The sequence below is a fragment of the Neovison vison genome, chromosome 3 (assembly GCF_020171115.1).
Source record: "Neovison vison isolate M4711 chromosome 3, ASM_NN_V1, whole genome shotgun sequence".
NCBI lineage: Eukaryota > Metazoa > Chordata > Mammalia > Carnivora > Mustelidae > Neogale > Neogale vison.
The window spans coordinates 150,863,010-150,882,822 of record NC_058093.1 but is presented as its reverse complement, the minus strand read 5'-3'; the positions used below and the strand labels follow the sequence as shown (position 1 = coordinate 150,882,822).

The following is a 19,813-nucleotide window of genomic DNA, read 5'->3' as shown; positions in this document are numbered from 1 at the left end:
TACTGACTGAGCCACCCAGGCACCCCAATACTACTATTCTTAAAACTGAAACCTGGGTGATTTTTCTTTTGCATCTTCATAAAAAGCCATTATGAGATTAAGTAAACCGTATTTTCAGAAGTACCGTGGAATAAATACAATAGAGCATTTCATATGGCTGTTCTTTATAAGACTTCTTTGTATAGGTAGAAGGACTAAGGCCAGGATTGATTGATTTCCACCACTCATTTATTCAGCAAATATTTGAGCACCTACTATGTAGCACGTGAGTGCAGCAGTGAATGAAAAGTCTCTGCTGTCATGGAACTTACTCTTTTTTTGAGGAGAGATGGAGGCTATCAGGAATATACATCATGGATAATAATGAAGCAGGATATAAGAGATAAAGATTGACTAGGAATGGGGTAGAAAAGCTAGTTTAGATAGTACTGTAGTCAGGAGTGGTCTGATGAGGTAACATTTTTAAAATAGTTTCCTAAAGAAAAGAGGTTGGCATTATTAGTTTTATTGGAGACCCAGTCCAATCCAAATCAAAGATAATCACCTAGTTCAAGGATAAAACAATGTTTAGAGGAACAGATCCTGAACTGGAATCCCATGAGATGACTTCCTACTGTGTATTAATAGCTGTACACTGTTCACATATTTGGAAAGTGCTGGACCATGTTGAAATGGGTTTCTTTACTGCAGGACAACTCAGAGCCGTTAATGTGCTCTGCAGAGGAAGAGGATATGATTCGTAGCATATTCTAAACTTAACCACAAAACCTTTTTTTTGTTTGTTTGAAATAAAGGCATACCTTTTAGCACTTGCATAGACCTGGGTTTGTAAAAAGCTGACTCAGAGGCATATACATGGATTGTATATATCCTTTATATAGTTTCCCATAAAGAATATTTTTTAACTTAATACAAGAGCTTTTGATATGAATCAGTCAGTTGAGAATTAATTGTATACTGATTTATTATGGATCAGCTGTGAAAACAGCTTTTAGAATTTTAAAGTTAAAGCAGTAAAAATATCACCTGGGGAGCTTAAAACAAAGTGACCTTCAGTGGTCTAGGAGCCCTAGGTTTTGATATTTGTTAAACCACTCCAGGTTTTTATGTTCAGCAAAGGTTGAAAATCACTTACAGATTAATAATTAGTTGTATAGTAATACAATACAGGTTGCTGGGCGAATAATATTGAAGCTGTGAAAAATGGTAGTGTTATGTTACTTAATTTTTCTTGGAGTTACTTTACTTTTGTTAATTTAAGTGCTTGCTTATCAGTGCTTTACTGATGGCTCTTTTTAGTAATGCTTAAGCCATTTTCCTAACTAGACATGTCTTAATAAAAAATACAATTTTCTGAATTAATGATGTTTTATCAGATGGCCTCAATGTCTTTAAAGCTGGCTTCAGTCGTGCTGGGGGATCTGAAGGAGCGCCCAGGGAAATTCCAGGATTACTTGACAGGGGTGCTGTGTATGATAGGCACTGCATAGGCAGTGTCCTGGAAGAGGCCATGAGCTGTTTTTCTGAGATGCAGAGGCAGACAGAGGAGAAGTTTCACGTGTGGATGGAAAAGCTAACTCACCTTGACACTGGCGAAGAGAACAAGCAGCTGTGGAACCCAGGGAACTTAAAATGCAACTAGTTGGCCAAAGAATTTCCCCTCTTACCCAGTCAGGTGCTTATATGCAGATGCCTGATTTCCAAGAACTACCACAGCAGCCCTTTGGTTCTTGTGTGACTTGTCGAAATGTTGACAGTACAGAATTCCCGAAGACTTTTAACAGTTTTCCAGCTAACTTTGCCAAAAATGGCAGTATTACAGAACAACCTTCGAATCTGTCACAAATTCAGTTGTGTTTACTATCTGGTTTTTGGATTGTATAAGAAGGAATATAGTTTTGCCTATTGTAAGTTTCTTTTGATGGTGTTTTAAAAATTATGATAGTAAACAGTTTCTTTTTTAAAAATTAGGTATTCAAAGCAGCAGAGTTGGATAAATTTTAGCTTGTGTTTCATTACATTTGGTTGGAACATAGAACCATATTTAGATGATAATAGGAGCGATCTTCATCTTTATGCTTTTTTGTGCCAAAAATATAAATAAGATATAAGATAGGGAATGTTAGTGAATCCAAATAGTTAAGTGATTAATTCCTTGAGAATCTCTTAGCATTTATTCTCTAAAAACACTCCCTTCTATTTTCAGCGGAGGAAATCATGTAATTAATCCCACTCTGAAGATCATAAATGATGAATGTACTGCATGAACATTTTTATATCATTCTTCCGTATGTCATTTAATGAATGCATTTGTTGCTTGTTTTTAATGAATTATAACTTTCAGTAACATATGTATGTAGGAAGAATGAATTAGCTTTTGAGGAAATGTATACTCTACCTACTATGCAAGATATTGTAGAGAAAGCAGAATAGAATGGAATTTGATTATATGCATGAGAATTTTTCATTGCTACATAGATGAATTTGTATCTTCAGCATTAACTTAAAGCTCAGTGCCTGAGTAACCTGGCAGACAACATTTGGTGAAATTGTCTGGTTCCCTGATGTAAAAGGGTGCTTCTAGAGGAAACAGATGAAATGTTCACACTGTTAATTAAGGGTGTATATTGAATGGGTTTTTTCAGTTACTAGTGACTAAGTATATTAGCTAATGTACTACCGATTTAATTTTGTTTTTCATCCCTAGACAGAAAATAAATGGCCCTTTGGCATGTTAAAGGGCCCATAAGTATGTCAAAGGGGAGAAAACATCACAGGATTGAAAGTCTTACAACATGATAACTGTTTTTATGTGTAGCCTGGGATTGGGAAATATTGATATTTTATCTTTTCTGGGTTGATAAGACTATTGTGAGAAACTGCTAAATTAGGATGAACTTTTTAAATAGGAATATGTAACCTTGCTAACACTTTTTTTTTTAACATTTTGCTTTATATTTGATTTACTTACAATAAAAATTTATTAGTCTTTTCCTTCAAATTTATAACTTCTCAATATGAAAAAGGGTAATATTTTAATATTTAATGAAATTGCAACTTTGGGAGAACTGTAATTCTCTGTTTTGTAAGAGAAGGATGGGTGGTTTACATAACAATGAAGACCTTTATTTAAATAATTTATCAGTAACTTTACTCAGAAAATTGTCAGTACATTTTCTCTTTAGTTCTTTATCCAAATATTTGTTACTTTTAAATTAGCTGTAATAGAACAAGTCACTTTTTTTCTTTTCTAGTTTTTGTTATTTGAAAAATAAACTGGGTGGTTTTTTTTTTCTTTTCTTTTTAGAAACTGATGGATAGGAGTTGGGAGTTAACTCTGGGGGAGGCTTGTTAATGTTCTCCATTCTTTTTGGAGAATGTGTGGTAGGAATTGATGAAAAAGACTAAAAGTCTCTTCTTTATTGTGTAATGACTGTCAGTTTTCCTGAACTTGGTATTTGACAAATAGGGGTAAGGTTTGAACACCAGTGCAACTTGCAATAAATTTCTTAACATCAGCTAAGCTCTTACATAATGTTAGTATGAATTTTTACCATAAACTGTATAAGAGTTTATTATAACAGATTTCTTTGAAATGATCATGCAACATTTGTAAATGACTTCAGCTAGTGTTTTTCTTTTTTTAGTTTAAGTTTTGTATCAACAAGAACATACTAGTTTGGGATGACTGACTAGATTATAAGTAATGTGTAATCTTTACTTGAATTTGAGATATTTTCAGGGAAGTTTGTTCTGTCTTCAGTTTCTTACTGGGATCACGGATTTTACTAGATATGGACTTTTAGGCATAAAAAATGTTAATTTAGGGGGGCGCCTAGCTGGCTCTGGTAGAGCATGCAACTCTTGATCTGAGTCATGAGTTCATTCATACCCCACATTGGGCATGGAACCTACTTAAGAAAATGAAGTTAATTTCAGCATGTTAATGTGACTTTTTTTTCTATGCATGTGTAAACAGCTTTAAGCGTTTAGCAGGTTTCTTTTTTGTTTCATGATTTAATATTTGATATATTAAGCATGTACTGCTGTTTTTTATTTTTAAAATAGAAAATATGAATTCATCTTTTAAGAATAACACAAATTATTCCTAGTATTGATTGGATATATTCTAGTTTTTGTTACTAGATAATTGAGCAAAAAGGCTACAGATATATTTTTGCATTTAAGAGAAAAATGAAAAAATTTCAATGGAATAGAATTATCAAAGATAGGTTTTAATTGACATTCTAGGTAGGACAAGGTTTTAGATATTTAGGAAGGTGTCAAACAGTAATTTTGGGAAGCCTTTCTACATAATTTTGGGTAAAGAGGTGAAAAAAGGTTTTGGTAGAAAGAAAAGGACCACCAAGATATATTGATTTCATTCATAGAGTATATTCCAAAATACTAAAATTTATTCTAAAGTAAAATTGGACACTTTGTGGTTTGGAGTGTTTAAGAATAATGTTGAAGCAGAAACATACATGCAAACTTTATCCTGATTTTCAGTTTCTCACAGTGCCTTGAAAATGTGTTGCTCTCTTAGGGAATATTGTTTTGAAAAACAGTAAGTTTTTATATGAATTGTGCTTTAAAATGATCACACCTTGTCCAGATTGCACAATTTAAAAATATCTATTTTAAAAAAGTTTGATTTTATATTCTGTATCTTTAAAGAAGTATCAAGTATTGAAGTAGTTCTAATGCTTATTTTTATATGATTGCTGTTGTGGATTATTGAATTCTCCTTTAGCGAGTCAAAGTCTTTATCCCTAAAATTATACCCCCTCATCCATGGGGATTATGTCCCAAGACCCACGTGGATGCCTGAAAGAAACCACGGGTAGTACCAACTCTACATACATTTTTTTTTTCCTATACAGACATACCTGTGATAAAGTTTAATTTATTAACTAGGCACAGTAAGAGATTAACAACAGTAATGAAATAGAACAGTTATAACAACATATTGTAATAGAAGGTATGTAAATATAATCTGAGAATCTCTCATTGTCCTGTACTCGCCCTTCTTGTGATGATTTGAGGTGATAAAATGGGGTGATGAGAGGAAGTGAGGTGAACAACACATGCGCTATGACGTAGTGTTAGGCTGCTGTTGACCATCTGACCGTTTGTCAGAAGGCGGATCATCTGCTTCTGGACCACTGTTGACTAATGTAACTGAGACCATGGAAGTGAAACCATGGCTAAAGGGGATTGTTGTACTTCAGGGACTACAAATAAGAAATGGGAATGACTTTTGGATCATGTGTGGCATTTTAATGTAGGTATTGTTTTAGAAGTGCCTAGTGGTCCTCCCTAACTTCTCTTGAATTCCCTTAATTTTCCTAGAATTTTACAAAGGGTAAGAGATGTATCCTGTTCTGACCTTTTTGTAGTATATAAAGGGCTAATGCTGGGAAGAAACCTTTCAACCTCTAAAACATAGACATGGTTGAAATGCTTTTTATTAAAGAATAAAGTCCCATATTTGAGCATGTCATTTCTCTAATGTGTACATATGGAATTAGGTGATGATCTTTAAAAAGGGGCATATCCCCTCAGTAAAGGTAAATGTGTTTTCGGAAGCTCTGTCTACAGACTACTTCCTGCCTAGTTTTTACTAATTCAGTGTTCTAAAACATTAGATTTTTAATTATTTTAAGAACATTTAACCAGCAGATTAGAACGATCTGGTTATTCGAGCCATTTGTTAGATAATAATAACTCTCAGTTGTATTGATGTGTATCTTGTGCACATTATTAAAAACGAGTATAATCAAAGCCCAAATAAAATTTTAATTTATAACACAACACAGTGAAATTAAAATCTTATGATGTAATGTTTTGCATGAAGTGTTTTTTTTAACTTTTAGAAGTAGAATAAAGGATTCTGTCATTTTGGGGCTCCAAAAGAAAAAGCCTGTTACTGAATAAGAGGAATGAGAGTCATCTTAAGGATGTGTATGTCTGCGCATGTGTGTGTACACATATGCCCATTCAGAATTCTGAAATAATTTCTGTATTTTTACTAACGTTATATTTGACAAGTTGTTGGAGACAGATAACTATGTAATAGTCTTACAGGGATTTTATTGGATTTACATCATTAATATCCATTCATTGCTTCTTACTTGTATGTAAGAAAAAGAGTTGCCCACATATAAGCTTAGTTAGCATGATTAAATTGGAGAAAAGTGTTACTTTATAGATATTCTTTTCATTGTCAAGGTTTTTGGCCTCGTTTCACTAGCAGACTGAGTAAAAAAATAATTTTGCTTCATTGCTTTTGTCATTCTCTACTGTTACAGATTTACCAGCAGAGATCCAGGTCTCTGGGTCTAGGTATATCTCAACTTACCTAAGGTTTATTACTTAAAATTTGTATGCAAATCAGAATATTAGAAATGAAATAATTTAAAATGAATTAAATCTGCTTGTTAATAAAAGAAGTGCCATAGTGAATATTTTTCTTGAGCAAATCACCCAAGTTGGTATTACTGATAATTTTCATTTTTAATGTCTAGCTGAATTTGCCTAATGGTACAGCTATGTGGAAGTCATAGGAAAGATGGCGAACAGATTTCTTGCTGTTTTTTGTTTAGAATAACAGATTATAGGCATCTTAAGGATGGTGACCTTTTAAAGTAAGTGTACCTGTTACCTTTCTTTAGTTTATACTGATTTCCCTCTCTCCTGTTTGTATTTAAATGATACAGTGATGGAGACAATGAAAAAGATCTTCTGGAATGTCACATGTTAGAAAATACAGCATCAGAACTCTTTCAACAAATTTATTAAGCTTGAAATTCTTTTTCTCTTCAGTAAAAATTGTTCTTGAAGGAAAATTCTCAGATCCTTTCTAAAAATGGTGTGTGTCCATAATCATTGTACAGATAAGAAACTTGTCTTCTTAATTTGTCTAGAATGAATTCTTCACAACATGAATAGCTTCTGAGTTTCTATACTTCTTTTTTTCTTGGTTTTTGTTTTTAATTTCGCTGAATTTTAGGAAAGTAGTGGGATTGAAAACAATTAGTTTCAAGCATTGAATAGATCTTCTTAACCTTATGTTAAATTTACCACAACATAAAGTAGAAGACATCCTAAAAATTGAAGGAATAATAATCCATGAGGAAGTATATTCTTTGGTAATGAAATCTTATAACTTCAAGATTTGGGGAGAATGTTATCAAATAACTGATTTTTATTTTATTGCATTTTCTTTATATCTTTTACCTAACTGCATTTGAAATGTAATAACTAATCTAGATAAATAAAAGTTTTAAAAAAGAAATGCTTCTTGTTGCTGTGTTGAGGACAGCATTGGTTATATTAGTGATTCTCTACCAGTTAATTCACATTAGGTGTTTGGAAGTCAAGAAGCTTGCTTTTCCATAATGTAATGATGGTATTAATTTGTAGTTAGAATAATGTTTTTGAGATAATTTTCAGGTTTTTTTGTAATTGATGTATTGAGAAAGGTAGTAACAAATTCCAATGTTAATACAAAAGTTGAGATTCTTTTCCTTTGCATGTCCTGTTAAGTTATCCTCCTAAAAACTGAGGAGTATTTGGAAAATAGCAGAATGTAGACTACTTTGAGAAGTAATCAGAAAAGAGTGAAGGTATCCTTAGCAGGGAGTATAGACATGGAGATGTGGCTAAAATCATACCTAATTTTTATGTCCTTCATGTACGTAGTACAGTTATTTCAGTTTTGTTCCCTATAGATCTGAATATTAAAGCAGTAGGTTGTTGTTTGTTTCTGAAATAGGCAGAAAAAATTGAAAGATGGTGACCTCTTCAGATGCCCTGTTTTGTGTATTTTTAGGGTCTTTTTTTGAATATCCAGATACATATTACCTGAGTTATCTCATAAATAACCTCATAATTTTCCCAGCTTTGTAATTAGGGGTGAAATGTGAAAATTAAATTTTCTTTCTTGTGATCAGCTTTCTAACAACTCTGATAATCTTCAGTATTTGCTTTTATCTCTTTAGTCCTTTTAGAATTAACTCTTAATCAGTATCCTAGGTAACTTTTCTGGGTGACAAAGTGATCTGTCATTGACCAGTATGATATAAGGACTGACAAAATGTTTAAAACTTGATCCCCACCTTGCAAACTTAATAATCTCAAAAATGTTAATAATTGGGATGAGTATAGTGGAAAAAGCACAAAATAGACATTGATTCAGTTTTATTTTGAAAATGACTTAATGCCAGGTGCCTGGTGGCTCCATTGGTGGAACATGTGACTCTTGATCTTGGGGTTTAAGTTCGAGCCCCACTTTTGGTGTAGAGATTACTTAAAAAACAAGTAAAAATTTAAAAAGTAGAAATGACTTACTGCCTAAACATAAATTTTTAGTGCATATTGCACATTTAATTTCCATTTAGCCCTGTTCTCTCAGACATTTTTCTTTTCACCAAAATAGCTTTTGATAGTATTCTGCAGAAAATATATACACACACAGTTTTTTATATTTAAAGGTGTTTTTCTAGAGATAGCGCTTTTCTATATAGATTTTTGTTTTTTTTCTGGTAGATGTAATTATTTATCTTTTCCAAGAGCTGCTTTGAAAACGACTGCTTTCTGTTTCTTCAAATTGTGTGTGTGTGTGTGAGAGAGAGAGAAAGAAAGAGAGAGAGAGATAGTAATAAAAATATAGCATAAGTATTCTCAAGTATTTTTTCTTATGTGCAAATATAAATTTTCACTTTGGTAAGTATTTTGGTATGTAATGAAAAAGCCTTTTTTTTTTTTTAAGATTTTATTTATTTGTTAGAGAGGGAGAGAGAGAGAGAATAAGCACAGACAGACAGAGTGGCAGGCTAGAGGCAGAGGGAGAAGCAGGCTCCCTGCGGAGCAAGGAGCCTGATGTGGGACTCGATCCCAGGACGCTGGGATTATGACCTGAGCCGAAGGCAGCTGCTTAACCAACTGGGCCACCCAGGTGTCCCAGCCCTTTTTTTTTTTTTTTTTTTTGGAGTAGGTTTTGCTAACATGCAAATTTCCTTCTTGAGGTTTGCCCTTTCCCTCGATTCCTCTTATCCACACCTTATTCCCCCATACCTCATTCCCTCACCTGGCCACCACACATACATACTTCCCTTCTTAGACCCCTTGAGTAGGTAATTTCTAAGGAGTCTTTCAGGTGTAACTGTTTTGAAACTGACTATCTGGTTTGAGGTCAAGTGTGATTTCCATCTTTATCTTGATGTTATAGATAATGGCACTGGGCCTAGGCCCTTTAATAACTATGGCATTAGAGATTGTATGGGATCATTTGGCAGTAACAAGATAGATTTTTCCTCTCCTCATGAGGGGCTTCAGGAAATAGGCTATAATAGGGACAACAGAAGGAATTATCTGTGGGCTTTACTATATATTACTATAGTCATAGAAGTGGGAGTTGAAGGGGCAAAACATCTGTTGGGCCATTGCCCCACCTTTCCTTGGGCCTAACACTTAACCTGTAGAGAAGGAGAATTAGCATTCTGGGATATCTGGGATTCAAGAGGAATTCCTGTCTCCTAGATCTAATCAGACCTCATACTGGGAGACTGACAACACTTGTGTTAGTGAGAGGGCTCTGTAGGCAAGGATGGTGCAAAATATGAAATAATCCAAAAATGATCTGTTTGGCTTTGAAACACTTTCATATGCATACACCCAAACTGACATGACACTTCAGACAAATATAAACATAAAAAAGCTCCATTTGTGGTGATCTCAGTAATCCTAGCAAAGCATTTACGTCACAGGTTGGGTTAATTTTTTTTTTTAAACATATAATGTATTATTTGCCCTAGGGGTACAGGTCTGTGAATCATCAGGCTTACACATTTCACAGCACTCAACATAGCATATACTCTCCCCAATGTCCATAACCCAGCAACCCTACCCCCCAGCAACCCTTAGTTTGTTTTGTGAGATTAAGAGTCTTTTATGGTTTGTCTCCCTCCTGATCCCATCTTGTTTCATTTTTTTCCCCTTCCTACCCCCTACAATCCCCTCATATCAGAGAGAGCATATGATAATTGTCTTTCTCTGATTGACTTACTTTCCTTAGCATAATACCCTCTAGTTCTATCCATGTCATTGCAAATGGCAAGATTCCATTCCTCTTGATGGCTGCATAGTAATTTCATTGTATATATATATACCAATCTTCTTTATCCATTCATCTGTTGATGGACATCTAGGTTCTTTCCATAGTTTGGCTATTGTGGACATTACTGCTATAAACATTCGGGTGCACCTTCCCCTTTGGATCACTACATTTGTATCTTTAGGGTAAATACCCAGTAGTGTGATTGCTGGGTCATAGGGTAGCTCTATTTTCAACTTTTTGAGGAACCTCCGTACTGTTTTCCATAGTGGTTGTACCAGCTTGCATTAGATTGGGTTAATCTTATGACCAGAATGAGGCACCAATCTAGGCAGTGATGTTTTCTCAAAGCTGCTTGTTTGCAGGCTCTGTAGGGCAGAATTTGCATGTAAAGATAAGCAAACAAATAATAAAGTAGGGCAGGTGCTAATTATAATGGAAGGATGGGGCAATGGACCAGTATTATGCTGTTACGTCATCTTTAACTCTTACCATAACCGTGTGATGAAACTGAGTCTTATAGGTTAGTAGTAATAGGCAGGACTTTTAACCTATATATTTGCTTCTAAAGATCTGTGTGTTTCCTTTGCCATTGTCAGTCTCCTGTATATTCCCAGTTCCCTCAACAATGAATAACTATAATATAATTGATTCTGGTCTCTCATCTGTAAAATAAGAATGGTAAATTATGTATTACCTTACATAATTTTAAAATTTTGTGCTTTTGATTGTCAAATTTGAAAAGGGGTTTTTCAGGGATAAACATAGTAAAGGATGTTGGGTTTGTTTTGCCTCTGTTTATTTACTTATTTAATTTTTAAAAAAAGATTAATTTTATTTATTTAACAGAGAGAGCACAAGTAGGCAGAGAGGCAGGCAGAGAGAGGGGGGAAGCAGGCTCCCTGCTGAGCAGAGAGCCTCATGTTGGGTTCCATCTCAGGACTCCTGAGACTATGACATGAGCCAAAGGCAGAGGTTTAACCCACTGAGCTAACCCAGGCGCTCCGCCTCTTTTTATTTTTGATTCAGATTCTTTCAGTGAGGTTTAAAAGAACATATTTTTTAAAAAGAACATATTTGAGGAAACAAATTCATGAAATTAAACACTGATGGCAACAGTATGAAGGTTTAAGGTCCCTAAAAATATAAACTTCACTGTATCAGGAATATGTGATGACACAGACACATCTGTATTTTATTATTTGAAAAGTTAGAATAGTGTTTATAGCTAGGAGGTCAGTGAGAGGGTACAAACCTATTTCCAGCATAAAACGGATAAATCGATATTCTTAATAAGGCAGTGGATTGCTTAACATTATTTTTTCTTGCCTTATAATTGTAATGACCAGCAAAAAAAATTTCAAAAATATTTCAATCGGGAGAAACAGCACTTTAACCGTAGACCAAATAATTATTAGTTAATTATATTAAATTTACCTTTTTGTGAGATACGCTTTTAATGATTATAGAAAAGCTAATAAGTTCTTATTACAAATTTATGTTTTAAGATTGTGACAAACTTCAAGGTAGCAGATGTGAGATTGTGCAGTTTGGCTAATCCTTAAATATTGTTAACATGAATGTGCTTATATTAATGATTAAATTTTAAATTGGAACTGTTTCCATGTGTAACTGCTTGAAGGGACTATTTTGATATTTTTGAAAGGGAAAATAATCTTAGTAGCAGTGCATTTGTTTTATCAGCATATAAGAATAATAAAGTGGGAAGGAGGACAGTATCTCCTCCTTTATTCCATCCTGTAGTGAATTGTTAGAGTCAAATTGGAAGCATAGTTGTTGCTTCTGTTTTTAATATTCTGTATTTTCCTAGCTCCTCCTCAGTGGCTTTTTCCCACCTTTCTTTTAAAATGCAGATAAAATTACTATAGGATCTTACCTGTCTCTTAATTCTTCTGTGTAGCAAGAATCACTTTTAAAAGAATATCACAAATTATCACTGTCAGTTAGCTAATACTTAAAGGTTCAAGTCCAAGCCCTGGTGCTAAGTGCTTTAATATCCCTTATTTAATCTTGATTTGCTAATGATAAGTGTAAGATGACCTTGGAACACAAGAGTCTTAATTGTGGTTTGTTGTTGGAAGAAGGATAAAAAGGCAATCATTCCTTTCTTAAAGTTTGTATAGTATTGTCATCATTTTGGATACACTGGAAATGAGAAACGACACTGATAATTTATTTTAACTTTTAAGTGTAATTAAACTATGAAAATATTACTGTCTTTGTTTATGATGAATACTAAATTTAAGCTAAGCTATAAGGTGTGCTGTTTGGAAATACGGAAGATGCAAGAATGAAGCCAGATAACAAGTTTATGCTTGTATTTCCTACTGATGAAGACTTTCAGACAAGTTATTGCATTGGGTAGGTGATGTTAACTCTGCATGTACATATACAGCTATACTCTTTGCATGATTCTACATGTAGGAGTGGTACAATTTTGACTTGACTGTTGACCTCATGCCTCAATTTGGTGGTTGTGGGAGAGGGGAATGTGTGAGGAGGTTGTGAATGGTAGTAGTGTTCAAATTTTAAAATAAAGCACTAATTTTTTGTAAAAACAACACTTAACTAAAGCCCTTTTAAAAATAGAACATTTGGTCAAATAGTCAATATTGTACTTGACCCTCATATCTTCTGCACCCAAAGTTTGGACATCCACAGTATCTTGATTCCATAATAACCATTTTGAACTCTGACGAGAACTCATAAATGATAGAGCTTTCTTTTCTTTTTTAGAAAAGAAAAATATCAAACTTCAACCAGTTTTTTGCTATTTGAGCTAAAATCCATTACCAGCTGATACTGAGGCCACACTATTGAATTCTATGAACTTGATTTACCCTTTTGGGAGAATTGGAAATTATTTTTAAGTAGTCAGCTGAAATTGTCACGATCGTCAGAATTTCATATTGTGACATGTCTGTTCTTGACACAGTGGCGCTTAACAACTCATTTGCTTTTATTTGGTCATTTTTAATTTTAAAAATGTTGCTGCATAAACCTGTGATTTGATAGCTTTGCTTTAAGGGATAAATACCCCAGATGTGTTCCATCTTTTGTTCAGTGACTATTTACACAATGGATGTCTGTGTTAAAACTAATCCTTCATTGTGTTCTATTTTAAGGATTCATTGGCATATGTTTAATAAAATAGGTGTGCTTAATGTTAAATAGTCTTGATCTTAAAAAATCTTAATAGATAGACATAATTTGCCTGCACTTCATAAATAGCTGTTGGGGGAGAAATTGCATTCCTTTATTTATGCTGCTTCTGAAATGGAGGTAGGAGTAAGGGATGTATTTCATAATTGAATGAAATTTGTATTTTTGCTTTTTGGGGTTGCATTAGAAAAAGGGTAGCATTAGCATTTTAAAGCATGTATCTGTTCTATAAGCATGAATATTGAGTTATTTTAGCATGAATCACTGCAGTTTAATTACTCTGGAACTCTGCTGCCTTTTTCAGCTTGTTAGGGTGATTTGGAGGTAGAAGGGATCTCTTACTAGCCAGTAAGAACTTTCATATTGTCTCTAAAATAACCCATAAGGTTGCATATTGTTGCTTGGAGTGTGAGCTGGTTGTCTTTCTCAGGGAAAAGAAAATTTAAATATCCCTAACAAGACATCCAAAGCAAAATCCTGAATGTGGATTTTGTGAGTATTGTCTTTTTTGTAGAATGTTGTAAAATGTGTAACATCCCTGATATCTGTAAAGGGCTTTACTGGACATAGTCAAGTAGAGCTCTTATTGTTGGCCTTATTTCTCTAGAATAGGAAAATACGTATTTGATTTTCTTCTCTGAATCTATTAGTGACTTTTAACTATCAGCTATTAAGAGAAAGAACTAGATTCATTCTCTTAAAAACTGTAAATTGAGTTTAAATTGTTTGCATCATTTTTTTTTCCTTTAAAAATCAGTTTTACTCTGTGGAGTCTTCCCCTTTTTCATAATCTTTTGCTCTTTAGAATTAAGACAAGAACTCAATGTATTTTTCAGTATGCTGTTGTCCTCCGTTCTTCATAATGCTCCTTTTCTCCTTTTCAAATGTGTTCCTCATCTTTATAAGCTTGGGTTATCTCTTCCACTTTGACCTCATGTACAAAATACTAGATATATGAAGTGCTTTTCTGACTAGATAGAAATAAGAAGATAAAGGCAACTGCATCTTAGTTGCAGAAGTATTTTTCACCCCGGAAGTTAGATACAAGTATACATTTTCTTTCCTCCCTAGATGGACCTCCAGTTGTAGCTCATTATGATATGTCTGACACCAGCTCTGACCCAGAAGTGGTAAATGTGGACAATTTATTGGCGGCTGCAGTAGTTCAAGAGCACAGTAATTCTGTAGGAGGCCAGGACACAGGAGCTACCTGGAGGACCAGCGGGCTTCTAGAGGAGCTGAATGCGGAGGCAGGTTGGTCTCCCTCCCCTCCCCCTCTCTAATGGTGTACTGTGCATGTGTCCCAGCAGCTATTTTCCTTGTAGTGACCCTGCCGCTGAGAGCAGGCCAACTAGACATCTAGCATTAGATGACTGTGACTGTCCAGGGCGCCATTTATAACTGAAAAGGAGATGTGGGTAGCATGTCATTCATCTTGCCTAATGTGAAGGAAGCAAAAATGAGAAATAATGGTAGGCATAGGTAGATTGCAGTAGACCTATTTCTTGGGATAAAAATGCTTCACATATGTTAAAAACCACCCAGGCGGCCTTAATACTCTCCCCCACCCATCTTCTCCAGAGGCTTCCTTCACTTATTCTGTACCTGACCTTACCTTGCAGTTTGGGGAGGGAGCTGATCAAGCTGGCCGCTAGGGGCTGCTCTGCAGGCCTGTACTGTTTCTTCTGCTCTGGGTGTTCCTGTCCCTGTTAGTTCTCTATGGTAGCTCTCAAGTTCATCTCTTCAACCCTTTTCTTTCAGTTTCTGCTTCTGGGATCTCAGGAAAATCTCCCTCCCTGTCTTGCATAATTTATCTGGGCTATGTTATGATTCTGAAGAGTGATACTTAAAAAAAAGTATTTCGGGACACCTGGGTGGCTCAGTGGGTTAAGCCTCTGCCTTCAGCCCAGGTCACGATCTCAGGGTCCTGAGATCGAGCCCTGCATTGGACTCTCTGCTTGGTGGGGAGCCTACTTCCCCTCCTTTCTCTGCCCACTTGTGATCTCTCTCTGTCAAATAAATAAAATCTTTAAAAAAAAAAAAATTCTTTTGAAAACATTGCCCAGTGCCTCCAAGTCTCCATAATTGTGTTCCTCAACACTTTTCAGCATTCTTTCTCACTTAAACCTTTTTCTTAAAGCCCTCATACTTAAGTTTGAGAAGAGAGGGGGAGGGGATTGAGAGACTACTTTTAGTGTGTATTTTCTTACATTAGTGTTACAGAGGGTTATAGTTTCCTAGTTAAATTATAAATTACATTGGCTTTTATGAGCTACTCTTATAATTTAATCACTACCTAAAATACTATGTTTATGGGTTTTGCAAAAATAATAGTGGGTTTAGAACTTTTTATATTGAAATTGCTAAGAAATAGAAAAGGAGACAGAGCTCCACAGATCATTGCCCTTAATTCTTCCATAATGTTTGGTTGGAACAAAATAAAAGACTCTTACTTGTTGAGTTTCTGCTTAATTGATTGTAGTTAATTTTGGAGCAGGACCTGACTTTAGTTTTAAATGTGTTTTGACTGCTAACTGCCTGTTTGACCTTGGTCAAGGTGTTTTTCCTCTGGACTTCAATTTTTTTTTTTTAAAGATTTTATTTATTTATTTGACAGACAGAGATCACAAGTAGGCAGAGAAGCAGGCAGAGAGGAAGGAAAGCAGGCTCCCTGCTGAGCAGAGGGCCCCATGCGGGGCTCGATCCCAGGACTCTGGAATCATGACCTGAGCTGAAGGTAGAGGCTTTAAAACACTGAGCCACCCAGGCGCCCCCCAAGAAGGATCTTTTTTTTTTTTTTTTTTTTTTTTTTTTTTTAAGAGAGAGAAATCACAAGTAGGCAGAGAGGCAGGCAGATAGAGAGGGAGAAGCAGGCTCCCTGCTGGGCAGAGATCCTGATGTGGGGCTCGATCCCAGGACCCTGGGATCATGACCTGAGCCGAAGGCAGAGGCTTTAACTCACTGAACCACCCAGGCGCCCCCCAACAAGGATCTTTTAAGGATTTATTAATATATATAAGTACTTTATAAGTACTAATATATATAAGTACTTTAAAAAATTAGGCAGTAATATTTTATATCAAAGGAGAGTAGTTTGACCACATTTTGTGCAATGTGTATTTCTAAGTTACACAATTTGTTCTATACACTGGATAGGTTATCTTCATTTTCTTCCTGTTGACTAGTGATGCATTCTACTTCACTTTTATTTCCTTGTTTTTTAGTCTTGCTGTTAAATGTAGATCACTGTGTAGTAAAGTCTTGGGGGTAAACATGAATGATTACTTTTTGTTTTGTTTTTGATGTGAAGAATTTTAATATTAGTTTGAGCCATATGAAATTGTTAATATTGAAACCCCGCAGTTTCAATAATTCAACCTAATAGTGCAGAGTTGTGGGGTTTTAAAGTATCCTTAAAGTTACCAGTGTTGGGGGTAGTATCACATTTTAAGACTCAAGTAATTGTTAGCTTGATTGTTCAAAACATCACTAGCCTTTGTTTACTTAATTCTATTTTTGATTTTTTTTTTAATTTCAGTCACACAAAGTTTTAAGGAATATATTACTCAGGTACCTTCTTAAGAACCATTATTCTTAAGAAATGAAACATTACAAAATATGTAAGGAAAACACCCATGGCTTCAACTCTGTTCCCCTTTTCTCTTCTTCATTCCAAAGCTGTCTTGAATTGGATATTTGATATTTGGTATTCCTGTGTGTTTCTTTATATTTTTACTGCATTTGTTATGTACCTGTAAACAAGCATGTTTTAATACTAATTGATATTATATTGAAGGCAACGATTTGTAACTGCTTTTTTCAACACGTTGTGTTTTGTTCTTGTTAAGTGTAGCTCTAGTTCATTCCTTTTTCACTGCTGTTTAGTATTCACTGTATGACTATATCGCAGCTGATTTACTCATTCTCTATTGGACATTTAGGATGCTATTCCAGATGATGCCACCATTAACATTTATTGTACATGTCTCTTGGTACATGTATGTGATTAATTTCTCTAGGATATAATATTAGAGAGAACATATGTGTGTATTGGGTTATGTATTGTGTGTAGATTTTCAAATATCATCACTGTTCAACATATCCTCAACACAGTTTCTTATGAAGCCATATATTGGCTCAAAGTCCTTTTTTCTAAATCTGACAGTGCAGGTATATGATTAATAAAACTTAATACACTCTGGTCTTGATTTAATTGTCTTAGTGGGAGCCCATCTCATAAATTTTGAATATACTCTCAGTGCCACAAAATGTTAACAGAATTCATGCTTGCTTGCCAGTTTATAGTTTAGAGATTTGAACTATTAGCATCAATGAGATGGTCATTCTTACGGTTTGAGTTTAAGATAAATTTTTAAAAAGATTTATTTTATTTTTCAGATTTTATTTATTTCAGGGGGAGAGAGGAGGAGAGAAGGAGAGAATGAGTCCAGGGAGTGGCAGAGGGAGAAGGAGAGGCAGGCTCCCCACTGAGCAGGGAGTCTGACGTGTTTGGATTAGGATCTGAGCCAAAGGCAGATGTTTAACTGACTGAGGCACTCAAGCGCCCCTTAAGATAAATGTTCTAATGGTTAATCTTGAGTTGTTCTACTCTCTCCCAACAAAATAAGAACCCAATCACTGAACAGACTATTCAGGGGTTAATCAAGAGCAGCATCTCAGACCAGGTGTGCAGCTCCATTCCATTTAGGGTGCTGTAAGTATTCTTTGGAGATAGAGAACCTTGCCGAGTACCTTGCCTGTTTTTCCAGGCAATAAGACAATGAAAAAAAAATTTTTTTTTAAGATTTTATTTATTTGAGAGAGAAGGAGAGAATGAGCCGGGATCCTGATGTGGGGCTCTATACCAGGGTGCTGGGATCATGACCTGAACCAAAGGCAGACACTTAACCCACTAGCCACCCAGGTGCCCTAGATGATGTTTGTTTATGGAAAAGAGTTTTTACTCTTCAGTTTTAGTTTTAATCAAGGAAAAGAATTAAAATTGGAAAGCCACTGGTCAACAAAAGACTTAAGCTTTCCATATTAACTCTTGCCATGTGTTTACTTCTCCCTTTTTTAAAAAAAATTTTTATTTATTTATTTAACAGAGAGGGAGACAGAGCATAAGCGATGCGGAGTAGGAGGGGGCGAGGGGCGGGGAGCAGCAGAGGGAGAGGGAGAAGCAGGCTCTCCACTAAGCAGGGAGCCTGATGCAGGCGGGGTTGATCCTAGGACCCTGGGATCCTGATTTGAAGGCAGATGCTGAACTGTTGAGCCATCCAGGTGCCTCTACTTTTCCTTTCTTTTTTTTTTTTTTTTTTAAAGATTTTATTTATTTATTTGACAGAGAGAGATCACAAGTAGGCAGAGAGGCAGGCGGAGAGAGAGAGGAAGCAGGCTCCCTGCTGAGCAGAGAGCCCGACGCGGGACTCGATCCCAGGACCCTGAGATCATGACCTGAGCTGAAGGCAGCAGCTTAACCCACTGAGCCACCCAGGCGCCCTACTTTTCCTTTCTTGATGCTAGAATTGAACAGTGTAGTAGATGATAGCCTGCTGCCAACAAATCCTGGTTTGAGCCAGCAGCCACTTACATACTGTCTGGACTCATGTAAATTACATAAAGCCTCAGTTTTTCCTATCTGCAAACCAGGGTAAAACTAGTATCCATCCCAAAAGGTTGTCCTTCCTGTTAGGTGAAATAATGTCTATACCGTACAGAATATAGCACAAAGTAAGACCTCAGGAATGCTGGCCAGCGTTATGTTAATGTATTTATGCTGAAGTGGGTTGAGTAAGGAAGTGCTTAATGGACCTAATCAGTGAATTTCTAATTTACTGTTCTGTCCTGGAATGAGTTTCGCTAACCATAGGAATGAGTTTCGCTAACCATAGGAATTTCCTATACTTGGCCTGAGCATAAGAATTACCTAGGGTGCTTATAAAAATTCAGAATCCTAAATTTCTCCCCAAGGATTCTGTAAGTAGATGTGGCATGGGGTCTGAAAAATCGTTTTTTGTAATCCCCACCAGGTAACTCTTGTGTTGGACATCTTGAAGAAACAGTATCAGTAAATAGGATTATGACTTAATTTTTACTTATTGCTAGTAGTAGCTCACTGTAAACATAAATGTGGATGAGGCTAAGACAAGCAGGAATCTGAAGTACTTTTGGTAAGGAAGACTTACAATTGTGGTAAACTAAATTTATTTATAGTGTCTCCCCACCAGTCCAGGAAATTAAAACTTATGAGAAACACGTTTTTTCCATCAGCCTTCTTGTCAAGAAGGTAGCCTATGAGCATGTTCCCATCCTTAAAATAGGGATGATGGTCTTGATTTGTCCAGAACGCTAGTTATAGGGCAGAGAAACAAATCTTGGTTTTCCTGTTCTTAGCCTAGGGCTTTTTATAATCAGGCCAGAATGGCCATGTTTCTATTAATAGCACTTTGAAGTCTGTATCAGTTCTGTGAAGGAGATCAGATTTGGTCAGGTTTCACTTGTTTTTACCTG

At 35.5% G+C, this 19,813-nt stretch overlaps 1 protein-coding gene across 3 annotated transcripts in view; it reads left to right on the top strand.

The window, feature by feature from the left end:
* Positions 1 to 19,813, top strand: part of C3H18orf25 (chromosome 3 C18orf25 homolog) — a 90,143-nt gene that overhangs the window by 51,250 nt on the left and 19,080 nt on the right. For 2 of the 3 annotated variants that reach the window (XM_044243052.1, XM_044243051.1), the window contains exon 3: positions 14,372 to 14,554. The exons of the other annotated variant lie outside the window; for it this stretch is intronic. In XM_044243052.1, the coding sequence (XP_044098987.1) occupies positions 14,372 to 14,554 (183 nt within the window). The remainder of the gene's footprint in view (positions 1 to 14,371; positions 14,555 to 19,813) is intronic. 3 annotated transcript variants of the gene reach the window in all.